The sequence below is a fragment of the Nansenia antarctica genome (assembly GCF_963989245.1).
Source record: "Nansenia antarctica genome assembly, chromosome: 18".
NCBI lineage: Eukaryota > Metazoa > Chordata > Actinopteri > Argentiniformes > Microstomatidae > Nansenia > Nansenia antarctica.
In genome coordinates this window covers 20,234,161-20,254,228 of record NC_137691.1, presented here as the reverse complement: position 1 = coordinate 20,254,228, position 20,068 = coordinate 20,234,161, and the positions used below count along the sequence as shown (strand labels likewise).

The window sequence follows — 20,068 nt, the reverse complement described above, 5'->3', positions numbered from 1 at the left end:
AGCCTTTATATCAGTTTAAACCCCAAATATCCCAATATGGAAGACAGAACATGTTTCTAGTTGTTTCTGTTGAGTCAACCAGGGTTGTTGTGTTGTTTGACAAACTCTCCCTCCCTCAAAAATGTCTGGTTGATATTCTGTCGATAGTTTATTTGTGATCTGTTGATTCATTTATTCATTAATGTTTGTTTTTTTTCTTGTTTTTTTTGCTGCTCCACTAACGTTATTGGAGTCGTGGTTTTGGGAGGGGGGGTTGTCCTGTTATAACATAGTTGTTATTTTAACAGCAAACTAAAGAGAAACTGATGACGTCAGGGTGGATAGTGTTGATATAAATACAATCATGTGACAAAATGAGAACACCCCATGAAATATTTAGTTATTTTTTTAAGAAATATGGACATATCAATATTTGATCTTCTTTCAAACAATGTATATATAGGTAAAGGTTATGTATTTGAACCAAAAACAATGGAAATGAAACTTCATCGTCATTAACAAGAAATGAACAAAGATACCAATTCCTACTGAGGAAAAAGTTAGGACACCCTATGCCCCAATAGTTGGTATTGCCCCCTTTGGTTGAAATAACCTCAATTAGACGTTTCCTATAACTGTCTACCAGTCTCTGTGAAATCACCTCAATTAGACGTTTCCTCTAACTGTCTGCCAGTCTCTGGCATCAACTGGGAGAGCTTTTCCCCACTCCTCCATGCAGAATGAATTATTTCAGCTGTGTGATGTTTGAGGGGTGTCTTACATGCTCAGCCCATTGCAAATCACCCCACAGCATCTCAATAGGATTAAGATCCGGGCTTTGGCTTGGCTATTCCAGAGCCCTCCATTTCTTTCTTTTTTTGGACAGATGGTCTCCCATTTTCCTCAAGCACCCTCTGATACAATAAAGAATTAATTGTAGATGATATGATGGTGAGCTGGCCAGGCCCTGACACAATCATGACATGTCCACCCCCATGCTTCACAGTTGGTATGAGGTTCTTGAGCTCAAATGCTGTCTCTGGTTTGCACCAAACATGTCTTTGTTACTGTGCCCAAATAATTCAACTTTGGATTCGTCTGTCCAAAGCACATTGTTCCAGACGTCCTGGTGTTTGTCTAGGTGTTCTCTGGCAAACCTCTAGTCTTCTAATTGTTTGGAGATCTTTGTAAATCCCTTCCCAGAAGGGCCTCAGAGAGCTCTTTTGAACTCTCTATGGTGATACCACTCACTTCAACAATCAAGAGCAAACTAAATATATGAGGATTAAATAAAACAGGCTCCTCCAAAATCCTCTCTAACAATGTTCTAATCATTTGCACTTGATGTGGTGACTTGATTCTATTTTTAGGCATTTTAAGTTTAGGGTTTCAGTTTCAGTTCTATTTGTTTAGTGATATTACCTCCATGTCTTAATATTGTTAAAATGAAGATCAAATGTCCATATGTTTAAATATGTTGGAAAAAGACAATGGTTTTCATGGGGTGTCCTATCTTTTTCACATGACTATAATTAATTACTAAAGAATTCATTACACTACCGCCCCCACTGAATGGTATCACTTTTCCTGCTAGATCTTAGAGAATAAGTATTAACTTAAGGTCAAACGACTGATCATGCAAACAAATGGAATTTAAAGAACATTCAAAAAAGAATATGCATGAATGATGCAGTGGACTTACTGTTTTGTAAAATGGTCGTTCTTACCAAGTAAAGCTGAATGAATATTTTGTCTTAGTCCCAGCCCAGGCCCATAGCTCTAAGAAATGTAGGCTACAGTACAGTTACAATTGGTTAATTGATTTGATTAACAGAAAAGTGGTCCTAGTTTTATAGGGTTCCATTCTGTTAGTCTACTCTGTAGAGAATACATCATTGTCAAAGTTGCATTGTCCCAAATGATGTTGGCTTTATTCTTAACTGCTGTAGTGAGTGTAGAAAACAGCTGTGTATCGAAATCAAATTTTGTCAAAAGCAAAATACCAAATGCTCAGCGCTGTTTTAGGCAAATGATCCCCTTGGTTTCTCAGGCATATCTTTAACTGGCCTCTGTAGCATTTCTCAACTAGAACTGTAAACAGACCTTCAACAGCAACAATAGAAACAAACAGATGCAATATATAACTTTCAATTACTGTTCTTATTACCCCAATCAAACATGCAATTTGTGTATCGGCAGGCACCTTAGTACAGGACTGTTGAATGACACGTATTTCCAGTGCACTGAACACCAAGCTGTACTGTACATGACTGATGATGAGTATACAGTCTAGTGGCTGCACTGACTGTCCACACCAGGGGGATAGTTTCTCACACACAGCTAATGCCCAGTCCTGGACTAAATTACTCTTCTAATGGAAATGTTCTGTTCATAGACATTAGTCCAGGACTTGGTTTAATCTGGGTCCTGAAAACTAGGCCCAGAAGTCCTACTGTACGCCTCCAGTTTCTGCCCTGCTTTCTGCTTTCTGCTCGTCATCTCAGTAAGCCCGTCTCTGTGTCTGGTATGTCTGGGCTCTTGTTGCGGCTCGGATCCTGCAGTAGTTAAGTGCTTTTTCTAAGTGGATGAATTGTTAGCTAAAGTATGTGCCCCATTTATTCACTGCATCCTTGGACTTTTTCTACACGCCAATACCACCTACAGTTCACACTGCTGTAAGAGTGTACACACTCATTTTGGCTCACTGCATACTAGTTCACTGCCTTGTGAAGAGATTGCTGTTAAAATCATAATTTGTGAAATTAAACATAGAAAAAAAAGTTTAATATTTAACAAACAAGTAATTATAGCACCTTGATGGCTTACATGGCTGATGATTAACCACTTTAATTAAATTATTGTTTTATTTTTAATAGTGCTGTTGTTCTGGATAGTAGGGGGAATAAAATGTATAGAAATATGCAGATGTTACTACTACTTTGAATTCTAATGATCGCATTGTAAATCCTGTTGATAGTGTATTCACTGTATTTTTCTTTGTGGATGCTCTCTAACCTTTTTAATACATGGGAGTTCCTGGTTGAATACTATTTATTTTTCTTATGTGAATGTGAAGAGGGTGGATCCTTGATGTAAAAACTGTCTACATTGATTTAGGAGATTCTGAAATAAATAGATGGGCTACTGGAACCTGTTTGTGTGGTCTTCATTGTGGTGTTGGTATCTCAAATTGGTTTGAATTAAGAAGTATTAGCTGATTCTTGAATCTCTCAAATAACACACGATTGAATAGAAAATGTCATTTGAGTGATGGCCCATCACACTATGGTGGTCCCGGAGTAGGAACCTTTATGATGGGAACTTTTCCTTCAACGGCGGGATTTTGCGCCGTACCAAAATAGCGAGTGTGCAACAGCTATCTGAGTCCTTCTAGCCGATTGTAAACATGGCCGGTCCAGATCTGATCCAAACTCTGCTTTACACGATCAACAATCTGCTGCAGAGAGAGAAATATAAAGCTGCTCTGGCAGTTGTCAAAGGATTTAGAAACGGCGCTGTGTGAGTTTGGGATTGGCTTTCCTTTCTGGCCAGTTAGCTAACGTTGGCTAGCTATTTTGGATCTAATTTTGCTTGGCTTGTTTGACAGATCCCCTATGATCTGAAAACATGTTGTTTTATTTCTGACTACATGCCTGGCACTGAGTCTGATGGCACTGAGTCTGGTGGCACAGCTGAATGAAGCTAGCTGGATGAGAATGATCTGACAGTCATTAGCTAGTTTGCTAGCTATAGTTTCCAACTTGATTTGACCTTGCTCACAACTTACTGAGTTGGCTTAAGCACTGACATTGTTCCTTGTTCCTCATTCTTAGATATGGAGCAAAGATCAGAGCACCCCATGCTCTTGTGATGACATTTCTGTTCAGAAGTGGAAGGTGAGAACTAGCCATGATTGTACAACATCTCTTACTTAACTGTTACAATTTTAAAAAGCTTAATGTTCTGCCTCTCTTTCCTTCCCTCCTTCCCTCTCTTTCCTTCCTTCCTTCCTTCCCTCTCTTTCCCTTCTCTGACTCCAGTTTGAGGGACAAGTTGAGGGCCATAGCCCAGGCCACATACATCCACTCCCGGAACCTGGCCTACTTTGTCTTCACCTATAAAGGCCTGCAGGCCCTACAGGAGAGGATCCAGGGCAAGAGTCTCCAGTCTCACTCCTTCCTGGCTGCCTGTCTAGGAGGCTGGTTGGTCTTCGGAGAAAACAACAACATCAACAGCCAGGTAAATGGACTAGGTGGTTACAGGTAAATGGACTAGGTGGTTACAGGTAACTGGACAAGGTGGTTACTGTGGAGAGAGAAAGACAGCGATGCTGAGCTGGGAGGTGCATTGCTGGTCAAGGAGGCCTTGTCTTGGCCTGGTCTATCTGGTCCAACCAGGGCTTTAACTTGTATCATCGAGGTCCAGCTTACCCTTTTCTAGACAGCTGAGTCAATCAATTTAATTTTGTAATGAAATAATTTATTAATATTGCAATATCTTTTCAATGCTTAAATATGCTTTATCAGTGAAGTCGGTTTAAAACGTCTGGATCTTAGCCGCTTGGAACTCAAGATGGGATGTGGCCAGATTTCTGTACAGCCTCCTCAGCCCACTGAGCCTCCAGCACAGTGACATGTAGCATGTTGTGGATGGATGAGATGGGACGTTCACCTGGAGGGAGGGAGAGTAAATATCAGTAACAGTAACTGTAACAGCTAATGGGGATCCATAGAAATAAACACACAGACTCACGTATTATCCGCTTCTGGTCCTCATGGGCAGCGACAGCCAGAATGGAGGCAGGGAGAGGCTCCTGGTCCTGGACATGGACAGCAGGCTGCTGGGCCTGTGGAATGGCAGCCATGAAGAATCCAGGTGGGGGAGCAACCTGGTAGAGGTTGATGTCTGGGTTGGGAACGGTGCAGACGCTGGCCATCCTCTGCATGTGCTGGTTGGTTCTGTGAGTCTGGACCTCCTTGTTGCGCTGGGCCAGGGCCACGTTCTGTACAGCCTCCTCAGCCCACTGGGCCTCCAGCACAGCGACATCTAGCATGTTGTGGATGGATGAGATGGGACTCTCACCTGGAGGGAGGGAGAGTAAATATCAGTAACAGTAACTAACAGCTAATGGGGATCCATAGAAACAAACAAATAGACTCACATATCATCTGCTTCTGGTCCTCATGGGCAGCGACAGCCAGAATGGAGGCAGGGAGAGGCTCTTGGTCCTGGACATGGACAGCAGGCTGCTGGGCCTGTGGAATGGCAGCCATGAAGAATCCAGGTGGGGGAGCAACCTGGTAGAGGTTGATGTCTGGGTTGGGAACGGTGCAGACGCTGGCCATCCTCTGCATGTGCTGGTTGGTTGTGTGAGCCTTGCGCTCCTCCTTGCTCTCGGCCAGGGCCACATACAGGGGCATGGTGGCCACGATGCGGCCGTTCATCTCAGTCACAGCCTTGGTGGCCGCCTCAGGGGAGGAGAAGCACACAAAGCCAAATCCTTTGCTGCGTCCACCCTCCATCATCACCTTTGCACTGGTGATCGTTCCAAAGTGGGAGAACTCTTTGTGAAGCTGCTCATCATCCAAGCGGTCATGCAAGTTCTTCACATACAGGTTGACACCCTGGTCGAGAGAAACCCTGTTTAGTGAGATGTTTTTCATCCCTCAAATACATCAACAATGTTTACCATGACTATCACCTTATTTTACTTATACAATATATGTATATTTCTTTCATAAACACACACCTTGTGTCTGGTCCTGCAGCCCAGCTTTATCTGCTCAAACTGGCGCTTCAGCACAGTCTGGCGCTCTCCTCTCTTCAGGGCACGGCCCACGTAGATCCATCTCCCATTTATCTCCTGGCCATTCATCTCATCAATGGCTCTCTTGGCATCCTCATGCCTTTCGAAGTTGACAAATCCAAAACCCATGGATTTACCAGCGCCATCAGTCATGACACGGACGCTCAGGGCTGGTCCAAATCTTTCAAACCTCTCCTTAAGGCGTTGGTCATCCATATCCTCTCCAAAGTTTTTGATGTAAATATTAGTGAACTCTCGAGCCCTGGATCCAAGTTCAGCCTCTCGTTCATCGCAAGATTTGAAGTGTCCAATAAACACTTTTCTGCCACTCAATAACATGCCATTGAGTCTCTTAATAGCTCTCTCAGCGGCCTCCTGAGTATTATACTGCACAAAGCCAAAGCCTTTAGAGCCATTCTCATCAGATGCTACCTTGCCGGAAAGGATGTCCCCAAACTCAGAGAACATGTCGTAGAGGTGCTTGCTGTCAAAAGTCTCCACTAAATTCTTGATGAAGATGTTGCCGACCCCACTATTCCTCAGAGAAGGGTCACACTGAGACATGATGCGCATAGGTCTTCCATTGACGTCATCAAAGTTAATGGTGTCCAGGGCACGCTCTGCGTCAGCTTGCTGGTGAAAGTTGACAAAGGCATACCCAAGAGATCGGCGTGTTATCAAATCCCTGCACACTCTTATAGAGATGATTGGACCAGAAGGGCTGAATTTCTCATGCAGCATTCCCTCAGTGGTGTCCCTGTGGAGATCTCCTACATACAAGGAGGCCATCGATTGAATAGACGCACTAGGATTCATGTCTGCTGATTGTAAGATTGGAAAAAGTTTGGAAAAGTTTGTGAAACAAATAACTGTCTATCTATCTAGCTCTTCACAGAGGACTTGCAGGTAAATGAACAGCATGTGTACTGCAGATGGATTCTAGAAGCCCAGCTGCATGTTCTACATTCTAACTTCAGTCATTGTTACATCACAGACCATAGCCAGGGTCCATTTAGAGGCAGTCTGCAAGTCTGTCCATGTCTTTCCCAGAGAGAGAGAGTTGACCATATTACACATAGCTGCAACATTTGCAGGAAAAGCACTATGCAAATAAAAAGTTATTATTATTATGATTATTATGATTATTAGTATGATTATTATTATATTCATCACAAGTCATTTCACAGCAATCGGACTGGTTGAATTATGGCTCAAAACCACCATGGTCATGTCCTCTGTGTGTCTCAATGGGAGCTACAGTCCTGGTCCATCCATGTTGGCAGAGCTTTCTGAAAAATCATGTCATAGAACACTTTGAAAGAAGTTGAAACATTTGAAACAATGTAACTATTTATTGAACTAATATATATGTCTTTGTTCATTCTCTAAACAACTGTTCAACTTAAGTTGAATTCAGCACATTGTCAAATGTTTAAATAACTTTAACTTTCCTACACTTTGCACATAACTGTGTAGACAGAGAGCTTCAGATGTAAGACTGACAAACAGTCAGATATTGCTTCCAGCTGTTTTACTTTTTCTTTTCAGTAAACCTCATTATGGTTTATGGATACCCAAGTATATCAAAGTTAGTGTTGTTTTGGGGCCCAAAATACCATAACTGTCCCATCTCACTGCTGTGTAATACTGATATAACTACATCTCACTGCTGTGTAATACTGATATAACTACAGTAAACTGTGTAATAGTGATATAACTACAGTAAACGGATGCTTGGTAAAGTCTGTCAGTGCTGCTCCACAAGGGATGTGTTAATAGTCTCCATGATGGAGGCTGAAGCTCCATACTGACAAAGGCTGACAGTTTACATGGTGACAGTGGCTGTAGCTGGTCTGCATGGGGAAGGTGAGTGCTGGTCGCCATAGTGATGGAGACTATAGTTGGTGTCCATAGTGATGAGACTATAGTTGGTGTCCATAGTGACTCAGAGATCTTTGATGATGTTGCCCTTGAGGCAGATGTCGTCTCCTTGGCTGAAGACCTGCAGACGTACACACAGAACCGGGAACGCGCATACAGCACTGAACAACATTCGTAGAATATAAACTTGTGACTGACAGTCACATACATACACACACACACACACTGAAAGATTATCAGCTCATCAATACGAAGTAGGCCTACATGAGAGTACATGCACAAAACGGGCTGACGTTACTCATTAACTGTTTACACAACAGCGTCAGTCAAATCACAGTGTGACAGTCAGATGGAGCATTAGGTAAACAACCAACAGCAAGGTAATGCATATTATCAGCTGAGAAAACCAACGTTTACCTTTGATGACATCGACATGAGCCCTGTTTACCCGTACCTCCGCCGTTCTGTTCGTGATGATTTTAGATTATTTTTGCACCGCGCATATTGCCCTGTAATAAGAGCATGCGACCACAGCTCCCTTGTGTCTCGTATTGTCCAAATGTTCCCTGAATTTTAGCTGCATGTTTTTCCAATATGTAAATCCGTTGTCTATCAAAATTCGACTCTAATTCTTTTCCCCTGCCAATATTGTGTCGTTGTTAAATCCAAATTTCCCGCTAAATTCAGACCAATTACAAAACTGTTTTGCAAGCGCGTCGCCTCGTGCATGTTGAGAGCGATTCAGTCTCGATTACGTAAACTGAGTGGAACTTTAACAGGCGATGTCACGTGCGGTTGACTGTTGCATGTAACGTCCATACCGGTACCGGTTTTCGGTACCCAACCCTAGTTACGATTGACTGTGCTTGTGCCTGTAGTGCAGATCACATGTACATTGTCCTACTCTGCTATTTGGTCATACTTACCACTGACCAATGGTTGAATGGTTTGAAAGACCCCTTCAACTCCTTAAAGGTAGGGCTGGGTATTGGCAAGGACCTCACGTTACATGGGGCATGTACAATACTATTGCGATACATTTCCATACAATACATATGGCAATATAAATATATTTATTGAAAATTTAACTTACTGCATAATGCGTACCACCGGGGTAGTCTGGTATGTATACATACATATAGGAAGCTGTCCTACACTATCAGGGTACATATCTGTTCAACCTGTTGAGTTAACACTCTTTCTCTGCTTTTGTCTTTGTCTCTACTAGATCAACATGTACCTGCTGTCTAGGATCCTGTTTGCCCTGTCCCGTCTGGCTGTGGAGAAAGGCATCATCCCCCAGCCCAGACAAGACCCCTTCCCCCTGTTTGCCACCCTTGTGTGGGGCATCGTACTGTGGCTGTTTGAGTACCACCCCCACACCCTCCAGCCCTCACTCCAGTCCTCCATGAACTACCTGTACCATGACAGCAACATGTGGCATGACATCTCAGACTTCCTCATCTATAACAAATCAAGGACTGGAGCTCAGAGCTAAAGATAGGGTCTAGGACTGTCACTCACAAGTGAAGCTGATTTAGGCAAGAACTGAAGTGAAACTAATATGGACCTGGCTGTCATGTTGAAAATGAATCACCAGTGATTTTAAGCGTTTAAGTATATCTTTTTCTTGAATGTCTGCATTGGTAAATAACGTGTCCTCATAGATCTACTGTATGGGAATCAACAATGTTAGGGATTTGCGTTCCCTGATCATGGGATGTAGGCAAGTGCATGGTTGTGCTCTAGACTGTGTTCTACCCACATAATTATAAGAACATATGGAGATGATTATGATATCTGTGGCTTTATATATAATCAAGTTCAACACACCTAATTCTCTAGTTTAATAATGTTATGTTTTCCAGTAATCACTTCATTCTGAAGCCACAACACGGTATGCAATTGATTAGGCAAACAAAAAATGTAATAGTTTGGCCTTTCTTTCATCCTATTAGCACAAAGGAATATGAATCAGCGTAGCCTATTAACTGCAATGAACATTCTTTTTGGTTATTTGATTCTCTTGGATGTTTTTGGTGCAAAAATCCTCAGTTTGGCTTTATTTAACATGGGCTATTCAACTGACAGGGTTGCATGACTCAAGTGTTGAAAGTAGGCTATGATGAAACGCTCAGTGTCTTTCCCCTTGTCTCATGCAGCGGAGCTCCTTCTTGATTTGGCAATGTTATGGGTTTCTTAACCATATATTTGATCAGTTTGACATCTGGCTTTTAGCCTTGGGTCCATTTGTTTCTCAATGGACTATCCTCATCAACAGTGGAGCACGATAACATAATGTTAGAGAGTTCATTCACTTGATAAGAACGTTTTACAATGCAACTAAATCTGCCTAATTGTGTATGATTTATGTAATATACATGTATTGATATGTACTAATTGTGTATGATTTATGTAATATACATGTATTGATATGTACTAATTGTGTCTGATTTATGTAATATATATGTATTGATTTTGTTACAGATTAGCTTACATATGATCAAACTAAATAAATATAGTTTGATTACCTTGTTTCCATGTGTTTCTGAAATATAGTGTATTGTTGTGGGCCTGATCGTCTATGAATTTCAGTATACCATGTTAGCCCACACCAATTATTCAGTCCAGGGTATCTAGTCACCCTATTTGAAGTGTACGTTGTTCTTCTGGAGTTGATTGTTCAGGGTGAAAGAGCTTAGATGAGGAATAGGCTCAACTGACAAATTCATCCTTGAGAAGCTACTAAAATAATTCATAAAGTAATATCAACTTTCTCACATCTGCTAGTGAGAGAGACTCCTAGGGCTATCCCTGGAATATAATCCAAAATGTTCCCAGTAATTGTTAGTTAGTAAGTAAGTAAGGAAAGCTTTATTTATATAGCGCCTTTTCGTACAGTTACTGCTGTTTCTTTAGTATCTAGGATAAATGCCAGTTTCTATAGACAGGGGTAGACATTTATAACATCCATCATCTGGTGACACACTGCAATTAGGCTTAAGCTTTGTATGTGAAACCAGCTTATTATGTTTACAAATCTGGTGTCATTCATGTCATTCTGAGTCATGAACCACTGTTTGGCATTGACATTTCGGCTCCTCACATTTTCAGCGATATTGGGAGAGGCAGTTAGGTGTGAACTTATTGACGTATTGATGTATTACCGGTATATAATATATTCTGTACTGCACACACTGCACTCAAACACGTGGGTTTGCATGCATCATGTGTCAGGTGTATGTGTGTGTGGTTGATTGAGGTGAAGGTGTGTGTCCACACCTGGATAGCCTCACCTCACCTAAAGTAGTATGTTTAAATGGAATGTCTGATTCATCTCAAAGTCATGAATCAAGCAATGTTCATAGAATTTGGGATGATTGAGTCAATAGGCAAGGCTCGACTGACTGTTCCAAAGGCTTGACTTTGGAATGGCCTGCTTGAAGACATAAAGCTGGCAAACTCTTCTTTTATCAAATTGTTAATGTATCTAGATGTAGTATTATTAAGTAGTATTGTGTCTGTTGTTTGAAATATTATTTGATTTGATTTCGATTACTTGCCTGATAAATGTTTCTGTTTGTAATTGTACTTATGCTGATGTATTTGATCTCTTCTCTTGTTAATGAGTACTTTGTAACCTTGTTTAGAAAAGCGCTATACAAATAAAGGTATTATTATGACATTTCAAACATGCTAATTTAGGTAAAAAAGTCTGTCCTTTTCTATAGACTCCTTTCAGGGTCTCTCCTTTCAACACATTGAATATGTGATTTGGGTACTTTGGGTGAATTATCCTCTGGCACTGAGCAGAAAGCACCAGTTACCCCCCAACATGTCACAGTAGCTGGGTATGTGGTTAACTACCCACCAGTTACCCCCCAACATGTCACAGTAGCTGGGTATGTGGTTAACTACCCACCAGTTACCCCCCAACATGTCACAGTAGCTGGGTATGTGGTTAACTACCCACCAGTTACCCCCCAACATGTCACAGTAGCTGGGTATGTGGTTAACTACCCACCAGTTACCCCCCAACATGTCACAGTAGCTGGGTATGTGGTTAACTACCCATTGTGCGCAAATGCACATTATACAACAGTTAGTTCCGACCAAGTAATTTGATTGGACAAGAGGCATTCCATGAGTGCTGATATACAGTATAACAGCTCTGGGACTTTTAACTATATGTATCACTCTGCCGCACAGATGTTCTACTAAATGACTGTTAATTAGACTACATGTTTGTGTTCAGGTTACTAGGCAACAGTCCATTTGAAGTTCAGTTGCGGAACTATTTTTTGTTTATTTTTATGATTAAATAAACAAACAAATCATAATCTGTTGTCGCTTATTACTGTTAACTAATAAATGGCACTGTAGAACTGTTGTATAAAAGCAATATCACACTCGAGGTCGTGCTGTTATACTGAATATCAGCACGGCTGTGTGTCAGCACGGCCTGCGGCCTCGTACCTACGACCGAATCACAGCCGTGCTGATATTCAGTATGACACACTCCCTCTCGTGTGATATTGCTTAATTAATTAATGCAAGAGATCTATGCAAGAGCCCACGTAATTCCACTGTATTCACCTGCTATTGCTCAATTCCTGGGGGCCTTAGTTTAGTAGCTCCAGAAGAACTGTTGCCACATCTGTATACTATTAATTATTGTATCTCTTGGGTGGGGGAAACTGGTTGGTCTACTCTCTCTAAGGCCGTACAGCTACGCTCCGTCATTCCTCAGGGAGGGCAGGGCAACATAGGAGACTGGTTAAATACCTAGCAGAGGAGAGACTGGTTAAATACCTAGCAGAGGAGAGGGCTCCCAGATCACTGTAGTGAACCTCACACACACACACAGCAGAACAAAACACGAATGGAAGGTAAGACATGTCTACTCTTCTGCTCTCTTTACTTTGGTATACTTTCTTATATTATTCTATTAGTAGAAACAACTACAAATCATTTGGTCTCTAATTAGTCTAATGTGACTGATCCTCAACTGAATACCTAATGATCAGCATAACTAGGAGAAAGATACTGTATATAATGTGAATGTCACACACATTTACGTAGTTATTTGATATGATGTGTTGCCTTTATGTGTGTGATTCCAGATTTAAGTGTCCAGTTTGTCAACCTGGAGGAGGATAAGAACCAGGCCAGCCACCAGACTCAGGACTTCTCCTCTGCCAGCCTGGTGGTGCGCCGAGGAGCTCCCTTCAAAGTCACACTGCTGCTGGGGGGCCGAGCCTTCAACCCTCAGACAGACACACTCATCGTCAAAGCTCTACTAGGTACTGGTACACACTCATACAGTTGAAGCTATTCATGTTTTGTCAGTTCATTATGTTAAACTTAGTGTTTTTAGGCCGTTAATTCTGATTTTCATTGGTTTTTTACCGACATGGGCCACATTCTGAGCACATTCTGTGTTGAGACTGAAAGTCACCTTGGTTAAAAAACGGTGCCTAAATAACCTTGTTCTACCTTCATATATTCATTCATTTCCCTTTCCAGGTCGTCTTCATGTTACCATGCCTGTCACCTTCTCCCAGCATGGGGGGTCCTCCTCCAAATGGAGGGCGTATTTCTCGCCCGAGGGCCTGAACCACCAGAACCCCTCCCTCTACATCCAGACCCCTGCCTCCGCCTCCGTGGGAAAGTACAGCCTCCAGCTGTACGTGCTCAGTCACAGCGGACAGAGGGGGTACTTGGTCGGAGATTTTATCCTGCTCTGCAATCCCTTTTGTAAAGGTAAGATGACCCCCACAGAATACCTACATTCACGACAGTGTAGCATATACAGAGACTGCTTAAAGTGTTCTAGGTTTATGGAAGGTTGATGAGATAGCAATAGTATTGCTGCAAATAATTTATTTAATCAATTTTGTAATCCTATCTCTGCGGTAGGTAAGGATTACTACTATCTATAGATACATATCTTTGATTAAAGTACAGTATAACAATAGAGTATCAATCATATATAGTATTGTGTCTAATACATTACATTTACACCTTTATCCAAAGCAAATGACAACAAATACATTTAGTATTTGTAAGTGAATCTATCCATCAGTCATCATAAGAACAAGTAACCTACTGTATGCTTGGACCAGGGGCCATTGGCAGTCACAGTGCCAGACAGTGCTTTTTAAAATGGAATTTAATCATTCATTTAATCATTTAATCTAATAAGGCCTAGTGTTGTGTAGCCATATCTCCAAAGCACTGTGTTCTCAAAGCCTGGTCTCAGCAAGGTTAAATAAGGCCCTCTCTAAGTCGATGTTCTCCCCTGTTTAGAGGATGCAGTGTACATCCCCTCTGAGACCCAGAGAGAGGAATACGTCCAGAATGACTTTGGGATGCTTTACATGGGCACTCCTAAAAACATTGTGTCCAGACCATGGTCATTTGATCAGGTGAGTTATTAGAAAATCTCCACTCTTTGTTCTTGCTCTCCAAAAGTGGGCTGAGTGCTACCGAAACTGTTATGTGAAGATGAAGATGAAGTCATTAATCTAACCCCCCCCCCCCTCTCTCTCTCTATTCCGCAGTATGAGCCGGAGATCCTGGAGATCTGTCTGCAGCTGCTACAGGTCAGTCCTCAGCACAGCAGGAACTGGCGTAAAGACTACCTGCGCCGCTCTGATCCCGTCTACATCAGCAGAGTCGTGTCTGCTATGGTGAGTTACAGCCTCAACACAGACCATGTTATCCTGGATTGCCCGGTGTACCACCCACCCAACGGGATGCATGGTATGTCGGTATTAGATGACGAGACAATGACGTGGCTTCTGGAGGGGTGTCCAGAAATATAGCCCGGGTGAGCCCCTCAACCAGGTCTCGGGGTGGTAAAAGGGTAGCCCCTCGGCCCCGAGCTTGGTGGAGTGGAGAGAAAAACAACAACCCATATGACGAAGAAGAAGACAGTCTCTGTCTCTCTCTCTCTCTCTCTCTCTCTCTCTCTCTCTCTCTCTCTCTCTCTCTCTCTCTCTCTCTCTCTCTCTCTTCAATACAGTATGAAACTAGAACTGCTGGCTCATAAAACAGGCTGGGGCTTGAACTGTGTGGCAGCGCGTTATTGTATGATCTCAGTCATACACTCCCTCCGAAACCCAACTGACACTGTAGTGATTATCAAGAACTAGAAATTGTATTAAAATCTACTCAACCTAAGAATCGTCATATCTCATTGTGTCAAAGCCTGCTGCATTTAAGCTATGTAATCTCTCTGAGTTTGGTGTTGGATTTTTCTCTTCTTCCTACCAGATCAACTGTCAGGATGATCGGGGGGTCTTACAAGGAAACTGGTCAGGTGACTACAAACAGGGCGTGGCCCCCTCCAAATGGACTGGCAGTAGTGACATCCTGCAACTGTGGGCCAAGTCCCAGTACAGACCTGTCAAGTATGGACAGTGCTGGGTCTTCGCCGCGGTCATGTGTACAGGTAAGAGAGGAGGGGAGGGGAGGGAGGGGAGGGAGGAGTATGATGACATCACACAATTATAAACCCCCTGGTTTGGGTTTCTGTCCATTATGCCTAGTACACCCATGATATACTTTGACAAGATTTATTTGGGGAATTTGATCATATGAATCATTGTTTCCATGACTACCTATACTCTCATGTATGTTGTAAATGGTAACATGCTGTTGTATGTGTGTGTATGTGTTTTAGCAAAGACACCTAAAACCCATCCTCTTTGGTTCTAGTAATGCGAGTCCTTGGCATTCCATGTCGCATCGTCACGAACTTCAACTCAGCCCACGACACCAACGCCAACCTGGTGATTGAGGAGTACTACTCAGAGACAGGGAAGAAGCTGCCTCAAAGTAAAGACAGTATATGGTGAGCATAATCTCCTGGAATTATAGAAACGATGTGCTCGCTGAAATCTTATTCCAAAGTACTGTTTGGGATGCTGAATCCTCGTAGAATATCACAGCATGGACAACACTCCAACGGCTAAGCGATTAAATCCTAGTTTGAATGCATGGACACTGAAACGTGATGATTGGTCTTCCGTGGCAGGAACTTCCATGTATGGGTCGAGTGTTGGATGACCCGGCCAGATCTGGGCTCTGGGTTTGATGGCTGGCAGGTTCTTGACCCCACCCCCCAGGAGAAGAGCAGAGGTCAGTCGAAATGAAACCATCCCTTGTACACGCTCGATAGGCAGTTCCAGAGCATGCTCTGTATAACAGAAGCTGTATTGAGAAAGACAAATCATATTAAAGACCATGATTAGTTACCCTGGTCTAAGAAAACAGCACATTCTCTTGAAACTAGGTGTACTGTTCCTTAGTTCTGTTCTTTAACTCTAGATATGTCTCTCTGTCTCCTCTTAGGAGTGTATTGCTGTGGCCCAGCCTCTGTAAAGGCCATCAGAGACAAACGCGTAGACCTGTACTATGACATCCCGTTTGTCTATGCTGAGGTGAACGCTGATGTCCAAACGGTCATCACACGCCAGGGCCAAGTGGTCAGCTACTCTGTCGACACTGAGCGAGTTGGATCCTTCATCTGTACCAAGAGTATCGGGTCACCTAGACTTCAGAACATCACAGGAGACTACAAACACACCAAAGGTATTCTTTTCTGTTCTACTCGATTCTATTCTTTTTCTATTCTACTTTATACAAACTGTCAAAATGTGTAAATATATGACAGACGTTTTGAAGCTTGTAGGCATGGAAATGTATATCCATTTCTGTAATGAGGTCCAGTTTCAGGGGACCCTTTTTGATTCACGTTATCCCTTTGAGACGAGACATTAAAGGTTACGCCTCTTTTCTTTCTCCCATTTTGCAGCTCCCACGTCATCCGAGAGATCGAAAGACTCTATAAACCGGAGAGGTAACTTATGTCACTTACTAAATGTAGATGTGATTCATCTAAATGTTATCTACTTCTCTTATCCTTCTGGATGTAGAATATAGAAATATAGAAATGGGGAATATCAAATATATTATATATATATATATGTTACGGTACATGTGGGAATACGGTACATGTGGGAAAACTAGGGTTAGGGTTAGGTGCTACGTCGACTTGGTACATGCTGGCATGTCTAACCCTAACCCTAACCCTACCCCTAACCCTAACCCTAACCGTAGCACCCTAGCACCTAACCCTTACCCTAGTTTTCCCACATGTACCGTATTCCCACATGTACCATAACATATATATAAGAAAAGGATCATTACAGTAGCTTAATACTCTTTCATATTCATCATATGATCCTGTCCTGTTGGTTTCTCTCAGGTTCCCCCCAGGGTTTGTCTGTGTCTCTGAGCCTGGTCAAGGTGCCTGTCGACGGGGAGAGCATCTCCTTCACTGTGACCGTCACCAACATGACCTCTACGCCCAAGGTGGTGAAGGCGCACGTCAACGCTCAGGCCAAGGAGTACAACTCTAGCCCCTCTGACACCTTTTGGGAGTCCCAAAGTGTCATACGCATCGCACCCTATGAAGGTAAACAAACTTAAGAGTAATAGTTCTCTCCCCAAATCAAAGTTGGATGTTTTCAGACCTCAAAAGAAATCGTTGTACAGTATTTATCGATTTATTCAGTTCTTATGGTTCTTAAGTAAGCATGAAATACATTAGTCAAAGTAGACAAAGTAGGTTGTTTGGATAATAATATTCACTCTGTCCTCCCACTCTGCCCCCTCCCCCCAGCCAAGGTGATAAACCACCAGATAGCCCACTCCCTGTATGAGTCTACAGTAGGAGATGACGCCGACATGGTGAACCTGGCGGTGGTGCTGAAGGACATGGAGACTCAGGAGGTCGTCATGGCCTCAGAGGAGTTTAACATCGGCAGCCCTGAGCTCCACATACAGGTACTGTAGGCATCTCTCCACCTCATCTAACACAACATACAGGTACTGTAGGCATCTCTCCACCTCATCTAACACAACATACAGGTACTGTAGGCATCTCTCTACCTGAGCTCCACATACAGGTACTGTAGGCATCTCTACATACAGGTACTGTAGGCATCTCTCTACATACAGGTACTGTAGGCATCTCTCTACCTCATCTAACACAACTCTGTAGTTGCTTATTTACAGCCATAGTTCTCTCTCACGACCATGTTGACCAGACATTACGGTGACAATTCGTGAGCTTAGAATTATAAGGTTCTAGCTCAAGTTTTGTAAAAAAAAATAGTTTTTTACATAATCTGATCCATTAGGTTTTATTATTAATGCCTGTGTGGTGTTATTTTTAAAATGTTTAATTTTTTGAGTTAGTAATTCATAAAATACAAAAGTTCCATCTCACAAAACATAATGGAATGTAAAAACGTTGACGCTCAATATCTCTGAACTGCCCTAAACAGAGATCCTTATAACTCTAAGCTCACGAATTGGTTAAAGCCGAAACAGACTGGCCCTCTAAGCTTCAAATTTACATTGAACTAACATGACATTTCCCCCTGTAGATCACAAACAAAGATTCCATCCTTCAACATGAGGAGCAAACAGCTGTCATAGTCTTCACCAACCCCTTCTTTGTCCCTGTGAGTGGGCTTCTAGCTGTGTCCGGATCTGGATTACTGGAGGAGAAGGTCTACTCACGGTAAGGGAATGTTCTTTATCTAATGTATAATCCATGTTTTGATGTCTCAAATATTTCATCATGAGGTCATCAGTTATATAACAATCATACCTGCACAATGAGTGACAAAACATATTGCTCAGCTATCCATTTTGACAGTTGAGTGTTGACAAAAGAATGTTTATACAAAGGAGTGGCACAGTTATAAATTATAGTGTGACGAGCCTTCAAATTTATGTCTGGCAAGACCTTTATAAACTTGCATGGCATGGTGGCACACCCTTGGCAGTGGTTTTGTGGGTACATAGAGTACAGTGTATTCTAAGATAGGATCTCTCTTTATATTCCATTGTAAGACAAACACATCATCGAGGTTGTCGTTGCACTGTACATGAACACTGATGCTCCAGTGATCTGTGATATAGTGAGAACCTTTCAGAAACACTGATGCTACAGTGATCTGTGATATAGTGAGAACCTTTCAGAAACATGTTCACAAACCCCCATGAAGTCCCTCTTCTACTTCTCCTTCCTCTTCTCCAAGGCTTCACCAGAACAACCAGTCCTGTACATCCAATCACAATTACAATGATTGCATCATTTAAACAAACCACTAACCTGCCCCCTGCTTATGCCCCTCTCCTCTTGCAGGATCCACCTCCTGAAGCCAGGGGGCGGTGTTGTGCACAGCATCAGTTTCACTCCCAGGAAAGTGGGGACCAGGATGCTCCATGCCACACTGGCCTTGGGGAACAAACCTAAAACTGTCATCAGAGGCTTCCAGATGGTGTCTGTCCAGGCTGCTTAGGTTCTCTTCTACCTTTGTAATATTGTTTTATTATATTTTTATATTATTTTATATTTTATATAGTGCTAATAATAGACTTGTTTGACCACATGTTTGTGTGTGTTGTATTCTATTGAGGATGCTGATGAGTATGATCATATTTGGTTTGAAATCTCATAAGCAATTTCACAATATGTATTTATTTAATTAATAGTTTTTTTAAAAAATATGATTGTATACAATTTGTTGATATGTTGCTTATACCAAATGTATTTTTGGCAATTGCTACTTGACTACAAATGCACTTCTGCCGTTGAATATTTTAATGTTTAATGGTTTACTGCACTATATAATGATTTACATTAATGTGATTATTATAATTATTTAAATTAAATTAAACTTTATTATGAAAATTGTTAGTTATTGCAATGGTTAGTATGACAGTAAATATGTGCCTGGGTTCAGAAGCATTTCTACAGCAGTATTGACCACTAGGTGGCAGCAGAACTATAACTTTGAATGAAAAAAGAACTCCCCTCCCCCGTTTCCCCTAACACATTCACTAACGCTGCTTCAGGAAATAATGTCACTAACTATCTCTTATGGGGTACAAAACCCCCAAACTCATTTGAGAGAAAATGCTTATAATGGCTTATCGCTCAGACCTTTATGCCGATATTGACCTCTAATCTATTACTACAGTAGGCCCGAACACAGAAGGACATTACACTGACTCTAAAGCCAATAGTCAGAGTGGTTCAAAGATGAAAGTTTCCTTGGAAGATGGCTGGAGGAGTTCTAATGGGATCTGTTTCCTGTGCCGCCTGTGCCTCCTATTAGTTTACCATCGACGTGGACGTACCAGAGTGACCATTAGTTTGTGGAGTGATACCTCCGTGTCCACATCTGTGGCTGGGTGATTGATCCTCTGTGTGAAATCAGGCAGGAAGAAATATATTTGGACTTCATTTAGGGCAAGAAAGACTATTCCCAGGGATTCTCTGGTTATCATGCCCATAATAGTTATTTTGGATATGCA

At 42.1% G+C, this 20,068-nt stretch overlaps 3 protein-coding genes across 3 annotated transcripts; 2 read left to right on the top strand and 1 right to left on the bottom strand.

Moving 5' to 3' along the window:
• The first annotated feature begins 3,378 nt into the window (after positions 1–3,378).
• Positions 3,379–10,099, top strand: pxmp4 (peroxisomal membrane protein 4). Its single transcript, XM_080548662.1, has 4 exons — positions 3,379–3,498; positions 3,813–3,875; positions 4,020–4,218; positions 8,895–10,099. Exons 1-4 carry the CDS (start codon positions 3,386–3,388, stop codon positions 9,162–9,164), a joined length of 645 nt encoding a protein of 214 aa, XP_080404788.1. The 5' UTR covers positions 3,379–3,385; the 3' UTR covers positions 9,165–10,099.
• Positions 4,516–6,601, bottom strand: LOC308173426 (polyadenylate-binding protein 1A-like; the record flags this gene model as incomplete). The annotated part of the gene is made up of 3 exons (XM_080548460.1): positions 4,516–4,650; positions 5,175–5,603; positions 5,729–6,601. The coding sequence occupies 3 exons, from the start codon at positions 6,599–6,601 to the stop codon at positions 4,516–4,518; spliced, it is 1,437 nt and encodes a 478-aa protein (XP_080404586.1).
• A 2,449-nt stretch (positions 10,100–12,548) lies between the features above and the next one.
• tgm5l (transglutaminase 5, like) lies at positions 12,549–19,050 on the top strand (the record flags this gene model as incomplete). Its single annotated transcript, XM_080548042.1, has 14 exons — positions 12,549–12,555; positions 12,790–12,969; positions 13,193–13,429; positions 13,976–14,094; positions 14,230–14,358; positions 14,945–15,122; positions 15,389–15,524; positions 15,708–15,811; positions 16,025–16,264; positions 16,488–16,532; positions 16,941–17,150; positions 17,358–17,521; positions 18,127–18,263; positions 18,894–19,050. The coding sequence occupies 14 exons, from the start codon at positions 12,549–12,551 to the stop codon at positions 19,048–19,050; spliced, it is 2,043 nt and encodes a 680-aa protein (XP_080404168.1).
• Between the last annotated feature and the right edge of the window lie 1,018 nt (positions 19,051–20,068).